Raw genomic sequence first — 17,190 nt, 5'->3', positions numbered from 1 at the left:
TACTGGGTTCATTTATTGAAACCAAGTACTGTATGAAATAGTAAACAGTGCAATTACAGGTGGTCACTGGTCATTTCAACGTTTTCAAAGTGAAATCAAGTAACTAGCTCAGTATGCAGCTCAGTATATTAGTAACCCGGCTTGTATTAGGAGGCCGGCTTATAATTGCTTAGCTCAAGAGCGCACCCGGCCATTAATAGAGACCCGGTTTGTATTTGAGACCCGGTTACTATTAGAGGAATTACGGTATTGTGCATTTTTTCCCTACAAACTAGTTTTGTGGTGTTTTGAAATGTACTGCATTAGTAAATGACTATGGGTTGAAAATACATTAGATTTACATTTTCACAACTAATTCACAGTGTTGGTATTGTTGATATTACTTGTTGCAATCAATGCAATCAATAATATATATATTTGTTGGTCTTTTATTTGATTTCCACAATGTAAAACCTCACTTTTACAATCTTATTTTAAGAAACACAGCAAAATGTCATATGTTTTATTCAGTACAGGTAGTATTTACAGTATGTACACCATAGCACAATAATACCTACTTTATAACCACTACTGTCTATGTTTCACTGAATAGTAAGTATTTACATTGGGAATAATAAGACCATTTGTTGATAAAAAAAAAAAAAAAAGCATGATACGTGATAAACAAGTTCAAGTACGCGTGCCATGATTCCTACTAGTTTGACTAAAGAGCGATACAGAGAACCACAGGTGGAGTATGTCCAATACTTTGAAGAATACACTTGAATACACTTTGTTTGTGACAGCCAAGGGTTTAGGGGGTACAACACCAGTCAGGTATCTATATCAAAACACAGAAACTGTACAATGCAAAGGTGTCTCAGTTCATAGGAAGAGTAGACTAACTCTACAGGGATGTTAAAAAGGCCCAATCCGGGATTAAAAAATGTTTGGCCGTATAATTTAGGGTTATATTCACATACATTCCGAGAAGAGTTTTAATTGAAGATGGAAAATATTCTATTTGGAACTTTCTTACCCAATCCTAAATCAAAATATAGCTCTGTTTTGCTCAATATTTACAAACATCATCAATGTCATCAAAACCCAATATAGCAAATACTAGGGGTGTAACGGTACACAGAAGCCACCGTTCGGTACGTACCTCGGTTTTGGGGTCACGGTTCGGTACGAGTTTGGTACAACAGGAATATTTTTTTTATAATAATTGTTATTTTTAAATATAATAATTTTTTATTAAGTTATACTTAGTTCCACATAGGCTTGCCGCGGTAGTCAGTCAGTGATAACGGTGTCATTCTGTGTTCAGGAATCCACTTGAGTAAATTAATTGCCTACTGCCCCATCCCCCACTGGTGTATAGTTTCAGTTTCACTTCTAGAGTAGATTTAACTTCACGTGAACCAGAGAAAGACGACTCTAGAGAAGAGATGCCATGTTACACAACAATGGCAGAGGATTTATCAATATTTTGGATTTTGATCCACCTCGTGTGTCTTTCCATTGGTTCATTATTCTTCTTATTATTAGGCGAACAAGAAAACGATGAACATTTTCAGCCTATTGTAATGACCCTGCTGTGTTACAAACATATCATTCATTCATGGTTTTGTTTCAGGGACACCTGTAGTAAGGGGGGGAGGGGAGGAGGGGAGAAACAGCCCAGTTCAGACTAGAGTGCGCGGTTGTTAATTTGTTATGTTGGCTCGTCATCATGCCTTTACAAGCTTCAACGTTTTATTCTTCATCTAAATGTGGCAATACAAGCTTGATATTCAATGTTAAATGAATGACCTTCTGTATTAAGACTGTTAGTAAGTCAGTGTAAAGTAAAGATATTGAGCATACATTTGTAAAATGTGCAACCCTAGTTTCACCTAGTGTCGTATGAGACGTATTCGTCGTATGGCTGGATGTACCGAACCGTGACGTGCATACCGTGAAGTCGTGGGACGAATACATGTACCGTTACACCCCTAGCAAATACAGTTGAAAATGTATTGGTTGTCTACAGTTAGTCCTCATATCAAGAGCTCAGTCATGTTGTCTACTGTTAGTCCTTGTATCTATAGCTCAGTCAGTCAACTAGAGCAGGGGTTCCCAAACTTTTCAGGCCGGGGCCCAGAAAATAAGGCGTCAGAGAGCCGCGGCCCAATGCACATCGTCAGGCTTTTTTTTTTTTTTTTTTTGCCAGGGGACCGATTTTTTAAGCCAAATATCACTTCAATCCTATTAAGTTAGTTCAAGTTAGTTATTCATTTATATGTGCTATTTATGAGAGGGCTAACTTGTTGCAAAATAATAATGATAATAATAATAGCCTCATTAAAATACTATTGTTGCTTCGGTTGTTTTCAGCGTTTTATGTGCATAATCTGTTATTTAGTTTGAAATGTTCGTTGAAATAAGTAGATTTTTCGTTTTTGTTTATTTATTAAGTTAATATAAAACCATATAGTCACATTTTAGAATACAATAGAATAGAATTTTAGAATACAACTAGAAACACTGTCCTGGCCTGCTTCTAAGTTCAGTGACCTGACAAAAAAAAATTAAATTAAAAAATTAAAAAATTAATTTTTTTTTTTTTTTTTTTTTTAAATCATCTCGCGGCCCACCCGTGGCTTCTCGCGGCCCACCTTTGGGTCGCGACCCCGACTTTGGGAACCACTGAACTAGAGAATGACAGCATGTTGTCTAGTGTTAGTCCTTGTATGAAGAGTTCAGTCAGTCAACTAAAGAATGACAGCATGTTGTCTAAAGTTAGTCCTCATATCAAGACTCAGTCAACCTTTTCTTTGAATCAGAGTTAATTGGGCTAACCATGTGTTTACGTTTGGATCACGGATTGGGCCTTTAAGGGTTGGAACCGTTGGTTTCTCCCTCCTTCTCTTTACACATTCATGTTTGGTCTTCAGCCATCAGAGACGCCACTAAACCCAGAGTGTGTCCGCCTCATCGAGAGCGGCCACCTCATCGAGAACGTCCACTAGGGCTGACCTTCGAATTTTTTTTGGAATTCGAAGCTTTGGGTCCGAGATTCGATTTTAATTCGAAGCTTCGAGATTAAAAATAAAATAAAAAATAATAATTTATGCTGTGGGACTTGTACAGCACTTTGTTCAACTTTGTCAGAGTTGATTTTGCACCAAAAAAAATAAAAATAAAAAAATAATATAATTTTTTATTTTTATTTTATTTTTAATAATCGAACTTTATTTTCATATTCGAATCCCATCGAATATGCCCATCGAACGAAGCTTCGAAGTATTTAAGACAGCCCTAGCGTCCACTTCATCAAAAGCGGCCGCCTCATCGAAAGCGTCCGCCTCATCGAGAGCGTCCACCTCGTCTGAACTCTCAGTAAAGTCCAAGTCCAGCCGCTGTTGAGACGTGTGAAGTCAGGCCCTACGTTGAGCACTATTCCTCCAATGCGAGCGTTCCCATCTGCTCGCTCGGTTCTCTCTCAGTTTTATTACACAAATCCCATACGACCAGGGTGACGGGACTCTAGGTGATAGTGTGCCTAGTTCCCGATACTGCATCCATAAAAAAAAAAAAACGTTTTGATAAAGAAATAAAGTTGCATTCCACCATAACAACCAGGAAGGACATGAGTCTCTGTGGGAGTTCCTGTAGAGCTCCTGGTTCCTTCCCGTCTCTCTCTGACCTAGCAGAGTGAGCTGGCGCTCTCCCTCCTTCCTTGCTTCTTCAGCAGCTGTATGCGGTTGTGTACGTAGAACTTGATGGCCCGCCAGTCCCGCTGGTTGCTGACGAGGAGCGGGCAGAGCTCCAAGCAGCGCTCGCAGTCCGCCTTGGCCGGGACACGCAGCTCCACGATGTTCCTCTTCAGGTGGGTCTCCACCGCCACACGCTCCGCCTCCGACCAGGGCCGCTTCAACACGCCGCGCTTCCCTGAGGAACCAGGGAAAACCTTTAGAACGCATCGTTAAGAAATGCTTTTAGAACGCATCTTAAAGCCGTAAAGTAATGCTTTTAGAGTGCATTTAAAACCCTTAGGAGTCTGAGCTCAAGAGCTCGTCCTCCTCAGAATTTTCCCTTTTTTTTGTTACATAATTCCTGTGTACACACATACAATACACACATACAATACACACACACGTCTGTGCAAAGACACACAGACACACACACACAGACACACACACACACACACACAGTCACACACACACAGTCACACAGACACACACAGACACATACACACTCACCACACACAGACACAGACACACACACCGACACACACACACACACACATTCCTGTGTACACACATACAATACACACATACAATACACACACGTCTGTGCAAAGACACACAGACACACACACACTCACCACACACAGACACACACACACACACACACACACACCGACACACACACACACACACACACATTCCTGTGTACACACATACAATACACACATACAATACACACACACGTCTGTGCAAAGACACACAGACACACACAGACACACACACACTCACCACACACAGACACACACACACAGACACACACACACACACACACACACCGACACACACACACACACACACACACATTCCTGTGTACACACATACAATACACACATACAATACACACACACGTCTGTGCAAAGACACACACACACACACAGACACACACACACACACACACCGACACACACACACACACATTCCTGTGTCCCGGTAGACAGCGGGTTGTGAGGCAGGCGGGTGGAGTTAAACCTGCTGATTACACACATACACACACACACACACACACAGACACACACACACACACACCGACATACACACATACACACACACACACACACACACACACACACACAGTCACACACACACACACACACAGTCACACACAGACACAAACAGACGCACACACACACAGTCACACACAGACACACACACCGCATTGTAGAACCAGGTTAACTGTGTCCTGGCTGTAGTAGTAGAACCAGGTTAACTGTGTCCTGGCTGTAGTAGTAGAACCAGGTTAACTGTGTCCTGGCTGTAGTAGTAGAACCAGGTTAACTGTGTCCTGGCTGTAGTAGCATTGTAGAACCAGGTTAACTGTGTCCTGGCTGTAGCATTGCTGTAGAGTAGTAGAACCAGGTGAACCGTGTCCTGGCTGCGGTACAACCACACACACACACACACAACACAATAAACACACACACACACTAAACAACGATGCATACAGCAGAAGACATACTGTTAGATCGGAACCCGCTCCTAAAAAATATAATTCTCAAGGTAGGTGTCCGTTGGCAGAGGCGTACAAAGGCCGGGGACACAAAATGGCCTTCCGGAGGTACTTTTGATCTTGACGTATGCGAAGAGATGAATGTAATGATTCGTAACCACAAGCCAGGCGACAACAGCAAAAAGAGGTTGAAAAAGAGGACAGAAGAGTTGGGGGTAATGAAGCTCTACGCCCAGAAGGGGAGAGCATACAGGCAGGAAGCTTTAGCGCTAAATCAGAGAGAGACGGATATAGGGAAACCAACATCCCCACCTTATGTCACGCAATTGCCGGTGGGCACTGTGACAATAAGAGGAGAATATGAGGAGACGGAATTAGGGACCCCCGCTAGGTCAGAAACCCCCGCTAGGTCAGAAACCTCCGCTAGATCAGAGACCTCCCTTAGGCGAGATACCCCCCCCAAACTGACCCCGCAGGATCTCTATCCGAAAGCCCTGGCGGCATATGGCGAGACAGTACGTCGGAAGTTGTATACTGCAGAGGAAGAGGAGGTAGAGAACCTGGGCAGGCAGAGGGAGGGAGTCGGGAGGAAGATAGAGGAAGAGCCCCGTCAGAGTGTGGCACAGCAGACATCAGAGAAACACGGAGCGTGTGGCCACACTAAACTGTTGACTGAGGAGGAAGATGAGAATGACACGAAACCAGGACAGGAGAAAGGAAACATTACAGGAACCCTGACTTTCGCCCCTACATTCGTGGGAAGTGTGACAAGCACAGGCCAGTTTCCCCTGCTAATAAAGGGGAACGATATCTTTCACATGCCATGGTCACCTCTAGACATCGATGGTTTAATAGTAAGACTACCGGACCTTTCAGAAGGAGCCTCCAGGTGGATCACGCAGTTTGAGGAAAATACGTCATCTTTTCTGCTAGCAGTGGGTGACGTCAAATCCCTGTTGACGCGTTTGCTAGGAGTTGGTGCCTGCCGGGACATCATGGGTGATACATCGATGCGAGTGGCATGCGACACGCAGGCCCATGATGGAGACATATTCAACGCGCATAGAGCGGCGTTGTGGTACAAACTCAGGAATCAATATCCATCACGTATTAATCCGGCAAAACTGGCAGGCAACCCCATAATGGAGACGGAAGGGCCTGGCGCCTATGTGAACAAAGTACTGAAGGAGTGGAGAGGTGAGCTAGGACACAACCCAGAAATTGACCCGTTGCAGAGAGCGATGTTTAGAGAAAGTGTGATGAGAGGGCTTCCAGAGGTGGTTAAGAATAGACTGGAAGACGTGGTGGGGTTAATGGACATGACTTATCCTTTGTTCTGTGCACATGTAACACATAGTGTGGAGAAGCAAAGGGCTCAGGAGCAGAAAGTCAGGGATCAGGATAGAAATGACGCAAGGAAGTTAACTCAGCAACAACTGCAGCCCCAAAGGAGGCTGCAGGCAGTAATGGTGTCATCTGCTACCTCTCCACCCATGCAGGACCAGGGACCCCCGCCTGCACCTCAGGTAGTGAGAAGCTATGGCTATAGTTCACAGAACCAGGCGTCCAGGCGGCAGGCAGGGAATGGGCAATCAGGCCCACGGTTTACACAGGGACCGGGGAACGAACAACAGTTTCCCCGTTTCCACTGTTGGAACTGCGGCATGCAGGGACACAGGGAAATGAGATGTAGGCAACCATACCGTCCCGGCTCGGAGTATGGAAGACCCGTGCGCCAGGGGGAGTCACAAGGGCCCCACGACCAGGGGGAGACAGGAGGGCCCCGAAACCAGGGGGGTAATCACTAGGGGTGCCCAGAGAATGCGACGGGGGGAAATCAAATGATTGTGGTTTCCAAGGGAGCTGAGCAAGAACCTATTCTGCAGGTCCTAGTGGAGGGCAAATTAACAGAGATGATGGCAGACACTGGAGCAGGTTTTTCCTGCATAAAGCAAAAATACGCCGCTCACTTACCCCAGTCTGGACAGTATGTTCGGACGGTCGGATTCTCGGGAAAAACACAATTAATACCCACATCAGATCCAATCTCTATGACGTATAACAACAAGACCATAACAATACCTGTATTAATTTCGGACAGCACCCCGCGCAATCTCTTGGGACGAGATGCAATGTGTAAACTAGGCTGTAAAATCCTATGTACGCCTGAGGGGATTCAAATTGAACAAGACGTGTACCAAATGATGCTACAAGGGACGGGGGAGAAAGAGGCCACTGTGTTCTGGCTGGGCAACATAGATGCAGAGCTGCAAAGGGTCTGTGACCCCTGGGAGCCATTTCTGAAAACCCAACTGCCTCAGTCTAGACAAACAAACATGGAGGCACATTGCACACTACAGTATTTGACGAATAGTGACCTAGTTAGGAACAAGGCATGGTTGCAGGGACAGCCCGAGCAGGTGCAGATTAACTCATCTACGATAATTGTAGGGAGACAGGGCGCGGCGTTGAGGGTTAACACGAGTAAGTATCTACGGGAACAACATAGACTAAGAGACGCCGCCCCACACATCACTCTGAGAATAAATCCTGGTTACGAATCCGAACATCTAGGTTCAATGATACAGGAATCCGAGACTCAAAGGTGGGTCTCCACGGAATCTCCGCTAATTTGGAACAGCGCAGATGGGAGTTTCATAAAAATAATGATTTCCTTTTCAGTTTTGGCAAAACCGCAAGTAATCAGATTACCAGGAGACCCTTGCGTTATTCCAGAGGCGGATGCTTTGCTGGAACAGGACATGTTGGCGCGCACCCCGGAACGGTTGTGGTCAAAACACGACACAGATGTGGGTCTAATATTGTCGGCACAGCCAGTGAAGGTCAGGTTAAAGAAGGGTTGTAGACCACCCTTTATCAGACAGTATACAATGAAGCCAGAGTCGGAGGAAGCTATATCACATCAGATTGAGGGACTGTTAAAGGGGGGAGTGCTCGTCCCTTTCAAATCCAGATGTAATACACCTATCCACCCAGTGCTAAAGGCGGACAGGGCTAGGTACAGACTGGTACACGATTTGAGGGCGGTGAACGACGTGGTGTCTGGACCAGAGGCGGAAGTCGCTAATCCACACACCCTCCTGACAAACATCCCGAGTAGCTCGCAGTACTATACGGTCATTGATCTCACGCAGGCATTCTTCAGTGTTCCATTGGAAAAAGAGTCTCAGTATCTGTTTGCTTTTACCCACAGGGGGAAACAATACTCTTACACCCGGTTGCCACAAGGGTTCGCGCACTCGCCGCATTACTTCTCGAAGGCGCTCAAGGAAGACTTGCAAGGAGTGTGCGACACACTACTCAGCACGGTTTTACTGTATGCAGATGACATTCTAATCTGCTCGGATACACGTCAGCAGTGCCATGAGGACTCCATCAAAGTTTTGAGTGGATTGGCCGTGGGAGGCCACAAGGCATCCCGTTCAAAACTGCAGTACTGCCAGCCAAAAGTTGAGTACTTGTCTCGCGTCATTCAATAGGGCATAAAAAACATCTCACCCACGCAACTCGAAGCTGTATCCAAGGCACCTAGGCCATTGACGGTCCGACAGATGATGACGTTTTTAGGGATGACTGGGTACAGCTCTGAGTGGGTGGAGGACTATACGATAGCGACAGCGCCGTTGAGGATGATGATAAAAGAGGCGGGTACAGACAAGCTTCGCGCTCCCTTGACATGGACCGAGGAGGGGGAGGACGCGTTCATAAACATTAAGCGTCTGTTGTTACAAGCCCCTGCCCTGGCGCTGCCGGATTATGAGAAGTGTTTCCACCTATTCGTCTCACATAGAGCGCAGCATGCGACAGCTGTCCTGACTCAAACACAGGGGGTGAGTGGGAAAAAACAACCGATAGCATATTACTCTAGAGCTCTTTCGCCGGTAGAGCAGGGTCTGCCACCTTGTTATCAGGCCCTGGCCGCAGCACATTTGATGTATGAGAAGGCAACGGCCGTGACAATGGGATATGACATTTGCATTTGGACACATCACAAATTGGCAAACTTGATTGAAAGAGGCAAATTTGTTCTGACCAGCCAACGGCAACAGGCTTACATGAGGCTCCTGCAGTACTCGGACGTTACGATAAAAACATGCCACGGCAGTAACCCGGCGGATCTGGTACCACTCCCGAGCGAGGGTCAACCGCATGAGTGCGAGGTGGAGGTACAGGCTTTCGTGAAACTCCGTCCTGATTTGGGAGTCGACCCGCTCGCGATAGCAGAACTCTCACTTTTTGTGGATGGGTCCTGCTATCGGGAGGGGGAAAATTTAAGGTCAGGATACGCCGTCGTACAGTGCAAACCTAACGGAGAAACACTAACAAGAAAGGCCGGACAATGCATGCAACCATGTTCGGCCCAGCTTGCAGAACTAATAGCACTAACAGAAGCATGCATAATAGCTAAAGATCGCACGGTTAACATCTTTACAGACTCTGCTTATGCGCATGGCGTATGCCACCTATTCGCGGCCATTTGGAAGGCAAGAGGCTTTAAGAAATCGGACGGCTCACCGATCCTTCACCACAAGCAGGTTGTGGCGCTTATTCAGGCTGTAAATTTGCCCAAAAGCATTGCTATCGTAAAGTGCCAGGCACACAGAAAAGACCTGTCTTTTGTGACGACGGGAAACAACGTGGCGGACGAGGCCGCGAAGGCGGCGGCTGCGGTGCCGTCCACGGCTGTTCTGATGTTTGCGGCCGAACTGACGACTGAGGTAACTGAGGATAATTTGAGTGATCTTCAGGACTCAGCCACGCAGGCCGAGAAACAGTCGTGGACGGAGAGGGGGGCTGTAAGGGGGGCAGATGGTCTGTGGAGGAGTCATAACGGTTTGATAGTCGCCTCCATCGATCTTCTGTCCTTGGTGATACCTGAGGCTCATGGTGTTGATCACTGTGGAAGAGCAGAGACCCTGAAACGAATCACGAAAATGGGATTTTGGTCCCCAAAGCTTCAGGCACAAATTGACGTTACACTAGCCAGGTGTTTAACATGCTTACAGGGCAATGTGCGCAAAGGAGTACCGACAGTGGCGGCTTACACACCCCTCCCTGAGGGACCATTCAGACATCTGATTATGGACTACACGGATTAGGGAGGGGGTAGGCGCCCCGAACCTCTAGTCCGTAACAGGCGGCAGTGGGCTCGCAAGAGTCTGGGCGCACGTTAAACACAATCCATATAGTGCTGGGGAGAAACTGAAGGCCCTCGTGCGTAACGAGGTATGAAATAACATACCACTGTGGTACCGTCTAGTCGGCCCAGGAAACGTCGCACGTAAGTTGGTGTGGGCACCGGGTGGTACGTGGACGACAGTCCACACCTAGGAGCAGGGCGGTGCACCGGAAGGGGCACAGCTCCTGCCGTGAACAGGCAAGGCTGGCGAAAACGGTCAATATTTCCATGCCCAGAGCAAGTGGGGTGGGGACAAGACCGTCGGTTTCTAAACTGAGTGGCTGATAGGTACTACGGACAGTCAGCCGCTTGGGGTCCTGATTTGATGACGGACTATGAGGTCGCTATCGACTGGGTCGCCAGCCGGTCAGGAGAGCGTTATGACCCCTGCTTATAGTCACAGAAACGCAGGAAGTGGGACTGTGAGTGACTGGACAGTATGGGCATAAATGCACTTGGCTTAATGTACAGTCAGGCCACAGTAACCTTACTAGCCGATACAGGGTTAGTAGGCGAGCTGTGCTTCTGTGATCAGTGTTTTTGAAAAGAAAATGCTGGGAAGCAGAGGGATGAGGGGTGTCAATTCAGAGGAATCTGGATTGTCTCTCCTAAGGTTGGAAAGGGACCCAGCCTTAAACTGCACCTGAAGGTAAAATAAGGGGACTGCTTCCGTTCATGAGAGGAGACCTTACCGCCGGAAGTGGAGACCTGCATCTCTGTTGGGGGAGAGGGGCCGACGTCGGACAAGGCAGTCCTGAGAAAGGAGCTGGTTGTTGCGTCGTAGCGGACTGCCTAAACCTTACGGGGAGAGGTGCATCTAAGTAGGGGAAGGAGTGCATCCGAACGGGAGGAGGGTACTCTTAACTGGAAGGAGGTTAAAAGGGTCAAAGCGATGATAACGCCAGTGCAGGGCAAACGATACCTCCTGGTAGTAGAGGACTGCTTTAGTCGCTGGATTGAGGCCATTCCATCTAAACAAGAACGCGGACACAGTGATCAAGTTCCTGTGTCGCGAGGTCATTCCGAGATTTGGAATTCCCACGATATTACAAAGCGATAATGGCCGCGAGTTCATCGACAAGGTGGTTAAAGGGCTGATGCAGAAATTAAGTATAAAACAGCGCCTTTCCTGTGTCTATAGTCCCGGGTCGCAGGGAAAGGTGGAAAGGGCCAATCTGGTCATTAAAAACAAACTGTTGAAAATCTGTATGCAAACTAAGCTTAACTGGATTGATGCTTTGCCACTTGCTCTGATGGCTATTAGAAGCAGCGTAAACCGCCAAACACAGCTAACACCGCATGAAATGCTTACAGGCCGCAGCATGCCAGCACCGCCATTTAGACACCTGGCTAGGGGCCCGGCATTAGATATTTTTGAGCAAGATCTGAAAAAATATCTTCAGCAAGTGACTAAAATACATGAAGCTGTGTTTCGACAGGAGCAGAGAAAGGAGAAAAAGGGGGTGAAGTAGGCGGAGAAGGAAGCCACCAAACCGAGGCTGATCCCTGGGGATCTGGTCTTCGTAAAGGTCCACAAGAGAAAGTGGTCATCACCCCGGAGAGAGGGCCCGTACGAGGTGATCCGATCGACTGGAACGGCAGTCCAAGTCAAAGGATCAACGACCTGGTTCCACTTCAATCACTGCATAAAGGCCAGCGGCGATCTCTTGGGGGATACAATCGATCGCAGTTATGCAGAACCCGACATGGAGGGCCCGAGACGGCAACTGGAAGGTGCAGTGCCTGCTGATGCTCCCGCAGATGTTGGCAGCAGTGTGCGGACGGTCGGCCGGGCGCAACAACGTCATTGAGAACCGTCACGGTCGACCCGTCCTTGAGGATGACGGGTTTGAGTGGGTAGGAGTCCCACGGGGTCCCGCTCAGGCTCAAGTACCGGCAGGCTTTCATGACCAGGCTCAGAATCAGGCGCCCCCTCTGCCCCCCATCGAGGAAGGGGGGGAGAAGATAAGACTACAACCAAAAGGGGTGTTTCCCGGAGGACCGCAAGGGCATGTTTTTGATTTTGACCATTCCCCCGTTACAGGCGGGGATACTTACCATTATACTAACGAGGATCGGGTTGTGGGGGTAGATAGGAGGGTTGAGCCTGTCCCGAACCAGGCACAGGGGACAGGGGTGAGGGGAAAAAGGGAGGTCAAGGACGCTGAGTCGGAAGAGGTGGGGGGACAGGATATGTTCCAGAGGACAGCCGGAACGTTGAGGGACTCAGTGGGCTCACTCTGGGCCAGGTTGAGGGGTTTGCTTCCTTCCGGGGAACAAGATGGGGGCGACTATGACTATGACGAGGAAGACCCGGAGGCTGACCCGATGTATAGGGCGGCTTTAGGGAATGAGTGGTTTAAGTGGGTCCAGTACACGAGCGCGCAGAATCAGATAGAGGATTGTTATGTCTGCTCCAAGGCACGTCCGGATAGGCTGCTGGTGAAGGGCACGACGTTCAGTTGGGCTCAGTGTGACAGGGACGCAGAGGCATGGGAGGGGCCCCATAATAGTCGCCCTTGGTGCGAGGCAGAGTGTTTGGGGTTTCTCGGCTCTAGTCGTTTTAAGGCGGCAGGAAACGTCACGGATTTCAAGGATGTCACTATGCGGGAACGTTGTAGGAAATTGGATGTACGTGTGCAGGGGGTAGCGACGGGGTTGCCAATACCCAGAGGTGTCAAACTATGGCTGACCAAGGATTTCGAGTGCTTGCAAAAGGAGGGGACCCGGGACGTAGGGGAGGTGGCAGAGGGGCGGTGCACTACTATTTGGAGCATCACGACTAACTGCACGAAAGAAGGAAAGTGTGGACACGGGGTCGTGTTAAAGGGAGTGGATACCAACCCACGGCCTGTAGCTTGCCCTTTTCATGTCCAGGATATAGCACTGGCGGACCAATACTGGCTCTGCGGCGGTAGGAGGTTGAGGAATACACTTCCTTTAGATTGGTCAGGTAGATGTGCCCGGGTTCAGGCGATCATGCCAATGGTGGTCCTACCATTATCAGTGACGGAAGGACCTTCTGAGTCTCCTATCTCTCGAACGAAGCGTAGCTACAAGGCAGACCCAAGGGTGTATCTGGACAGCATAGGACAGCCAAGGGGCATTCCAGCCGAGTTCATGGCTAAGAATGAGATTGCGGCAGGGTTTGAGTCTATTCTGCCATGGATATCGGTCAATAAGAACACCGGGTGGATCAACTATTTGTTTTACAATCAGCAGCGGTATCTCAACTACACCGAGGAGGCGTTGGATGCAATGGGGGACCAGATGCACGCGACCAGTACGGTGGCGTGGCAGAATAGACAGGCTCTGAACTGGTTAATGGCGGAGAAGGGTGGAGTCTGTTCCATGTTTGGACAGTACTGCTGCACATTCATTCCGACGAATGTGGGGCCAGGGGGAAAGTTCTCCGAGGCCATGGCTAAGCTGAAGGATTTGAGGGAGGAGTTGAGGGGGAATTCTGGCCGGAATGAAGAATGGTGGGGGAGTGGGGTGTTGGAAAGATTGGGACAGTGGGGAAGCATAGTGATGCAGACGGGGATATCCATTGGGGTGGCAGGGTTGATATTGGTTCTCCTTTTCTGTTGTGGTATGCCTCTCTTGGGTAGGCTGGTAACTTCACACGTAACGAGCCGAATGCTGATGGTGGGACAGGAAGAGATTGAGCCACAAATCGGGCCATGCCCTCAGCTTTATGCTGCCTTAGAGGGAGACGAGGGGATAGAGGATTAGGGGTATGGTGAGGTAGGGACATTTTCTTTCTGTTTGGTTCAGTTTTGTTTGTTTTATTCCTTTAACTAGGCGTATGGTGAGGAAGGGACATTTTCTTTCTGTTTGGTTCAGTTTTGTTTGTTTTATTCCTTTTAGAGTGACGGGGGATGGTCTGAGTGATGGTTTATTTTTTATTATTTTTGTTTATTTTACTCATGGTCCTGGTCAAACCGGAATGGAAGAGGCATCGGTATGGAATGGTACGGAGTGTCGGTTCTGAGCCTGAGGAAGCATTGAGAAGAAGTGTTCTGGGGATCGGTTCTGGGGACTGAAGGGACAAAGGGGGGGGCTAACGCAGTGGGCAAGATGGGCACCTCCCGTCGAAGATGGGGGGACACGTGGTGAGGTCGGGACCAGCGCCTCCCGTCCAGGCATGGGGACATGCTTCTACGGGGACTGGAGGTGTGGCGTGGTGGTTGCTGTATTGGCAAAATGTGACTTTTGGCAATACGGTGAGGAGACTATGGCGTGGGCATGGAAGGGGGGCTGAGCGATGGACACTAGGACTCAATGTTATGGAAGAGACAATGTCATTTTTTTTGGGAGGGATGTTCTATGTTTAGTTCTGACGGTCAACTTCTCCTTTCCCTGATGAGAGTCGCGGTTTCCGGCCGGAACTGTGGCTCATTTGGTAAGCGGTGGAGGTTGGGGGGATTTGTCTGTCAGGTTAGGATTATAAATTGGGGTATTTTGTTGATGTTTTATTATTACTCTTGTTTGGAACGGTTTTGTGTTTTGGTAAGAACGGTAGTCAGCCTTTGTTGGTCCGTTAGGGGTCCAGTGAATGAAGTAAGGTTTCTTGTTTAGTTAGACATTTATAAAATGTATTATATGGCTAGGTTTCTGGTTTAGATTAGGCATTTAAACTTTTATTATATAATTGTGGTTTCTCGTTTAGTTAGACGTTCACATTTTCTTGGTTATATGATTTGGGTGGGACTAGGGATAGCCCCAAATGGGGGAATGTTGTGGAAAATGTGTATACGGGGGTGGAGGTAGGAAAGGGGTTAGTCTTGACTAGTTTAATATAGGTCAACTAGCAGGGCTCAAAGACACTAGGGCGACAGTCTGGCTGATGTTCTTAAAACAACCTCAAGTATAGGACAGATAGACATTTCAAGTAAATCACATCTTGTTCTTTTCTTTTTTAATCTTGACTCCAGCTTTGTCTCAGGACGATAAACCTTTAGACTTATCTTCTGTTTTTATTCTCTCTTCTATGTTAAATCTATGTGTCATCTTAATGTACGTCATGTCATATCTGATATAATATGTTACGTCATCATATCTGTCATGTCGGGGCAGGGCTGGGAAGGTATTATCTGGGGGAACGGGGGGTTGGGGGGTCAGAGTGTTTTTCTTCAACTGTGGTGACCGTCTACTGATCCATAGCCTCTTCTGTTAAAACTTCTTTTCTTAAATAAATTACCTACTTGTTAAAATTGGAAACAACGTCTCCTGCTGTGTCAACGACAACCAAGCCACAACAATACCTTCAAAATAAGCCATCAATTGTAAAATTTGAGCCGATAGTTTTCAATCAATGTCCTATCAAACATTCTGGTAAAATCCTAACTACATTCCAGCACAAGAGTTTGAAAGGATTCAAGTGAATTCAGCTATCTCAGTGTTTCTCAAAGTGTGGGGCGCGCCAGGGGGGGCCTTGAGATTAAAAATTGGATTACAGAAAATTATCACTAAAGTGCTATCTGTTGCCATATTTGGATAAGTTTGACCATTTCTCAAAATCTGAAAATCATTATTTAATAAAACACAGAAAAGGATCACCAAGTTACTCTGGATAAAAAAAACTGTACAGACAACATTGAGACAAAGCTTCCTGACACATCTCCATCCAAACTCTTGGAAGAACTCATTGAAATCTCATCTGATACCACCTGGAGAGCTAGTTTCAGAGTGTGGTGCTGAGTACCAAGTATCTCATGATGCAGCAGTTAAGGTGTTGATACCATTCAGCACCACATATCTGTGTGAAGCTGGCTTTTCATCCATGACAGCTCTGAAAACAAAATATAGGGCCAAGTTGAGCCTTGAGGATGACATGCGTGTTGCCTTGTCAAAGACTGACAGCAATAAAGACTGTTTGCTTATTTCCTATGTTTGCTTTGTAAATTCCCAGTCACTGAGTGAAGATCTGCTGTTTTGCAAATATGTCAAAAACAGAGCGACAGCTGATGAGCTTTTCAAAATTATTGACAGTTACCTGACAGAACATGGACTGAAATGGGAGAACTGTGTGGGCTTTTGCTCTGACGGTGCGCAGGCCATGGCAGGGAAAAGGAGGGGGCTACAGGCGCTCATCAAGGGGGTCTCGCCAAACTCGCAATGGACGCACTGTAAATTCACAGAGAGGCGCCAGCGTCAAGACAGCTTAGCCCTGAGCTGAATGAGGTTTTGACAGAAGTTATAAACATGGTAAATTTCATCAAAACACGACCCTGAAAGCGCGCCTGTTCTCTGCGCTGTGTGAGGAGATGGGAGCTGACCATTCTGCAGTGCTGTTTCACAGCGAGGCAAGGTGGCTCTCGCGAGGGAAGGTGTTGTCAATTTGAAAGGTCACGATATTGGTGTTATTTCAATAAATTTAAACACGGCCCATTTCATGACTATTTTGTTGGGGCGAGGGGGGGGGGGGGGGGGGGGGCGAGGGCAAAATATTTTGGTCCGCCAAAGGGGGGCCTGACAGAAAAAGTTTGAGAAGCACTGAGCTATCTGATGAAAAAACGACACTCCCAGAATTCAATGTGATCAATGTCACTAGAACAATTCACACCTGGAACAAAGGCCCAGTTTCTAGTCCGTCGTTCCTTTGTTATTCCAATGAATGGACCCAGCAGGAGGCCTAGTGACACACAAGCTGGATAGCATATTATACCAACACAATACCAACATTTTGACTTTGATACAGATAGGAAAGGTAATGGAATATATTATTAGATGACAGAACATGGAAAATTCTTTATACAATTATTTAA

At 47.4% G+C, this 17,190-nt stretch overlaps 1 protein-coding gene across 3 annotated transcripts in view; it reads right to left on the bottom strand.

The window, feature by feature from the left end:
- Positions 1-488: 488 nt before the first annotated feature.
- LOC311226840 (uncharacterized protein) overlaps positions 489-17,190 on the bottom strand; it is a 136,624-nt gene continuing 119,922 nt past the window's right edge. For all 3 annotated transcript variants that reach the window (XM_084312259.1, XM_084312260.1, XM_084312258.1), the window contains exon 8: positions 489-3,915. In XM_084312259.1, the coding sequence (XP_084168385.1) occupies positions 3,671-3,915 (245 nt within the window). In that variant the 3' untranslated portion in view covers positions 489-3,670. The remainder of the gene's footprint in view (positions 3,916-17,190) is intronic.

Source organism: Notolepis coatsorum (assembly GCF_963971535.1).
Source record: "Notolepis coatsorum genome assembly, chromosome: 4".
Lineage (NCBI taxonomy): Eukaryota > Metazoa > Chordata > Actinopteri > Aulopiformes > Paralepididae > Notolepis > Notolepis coatsorum.
This window is presented reverse-complemented; position numbering and strand designations above follow the sequence as displayed.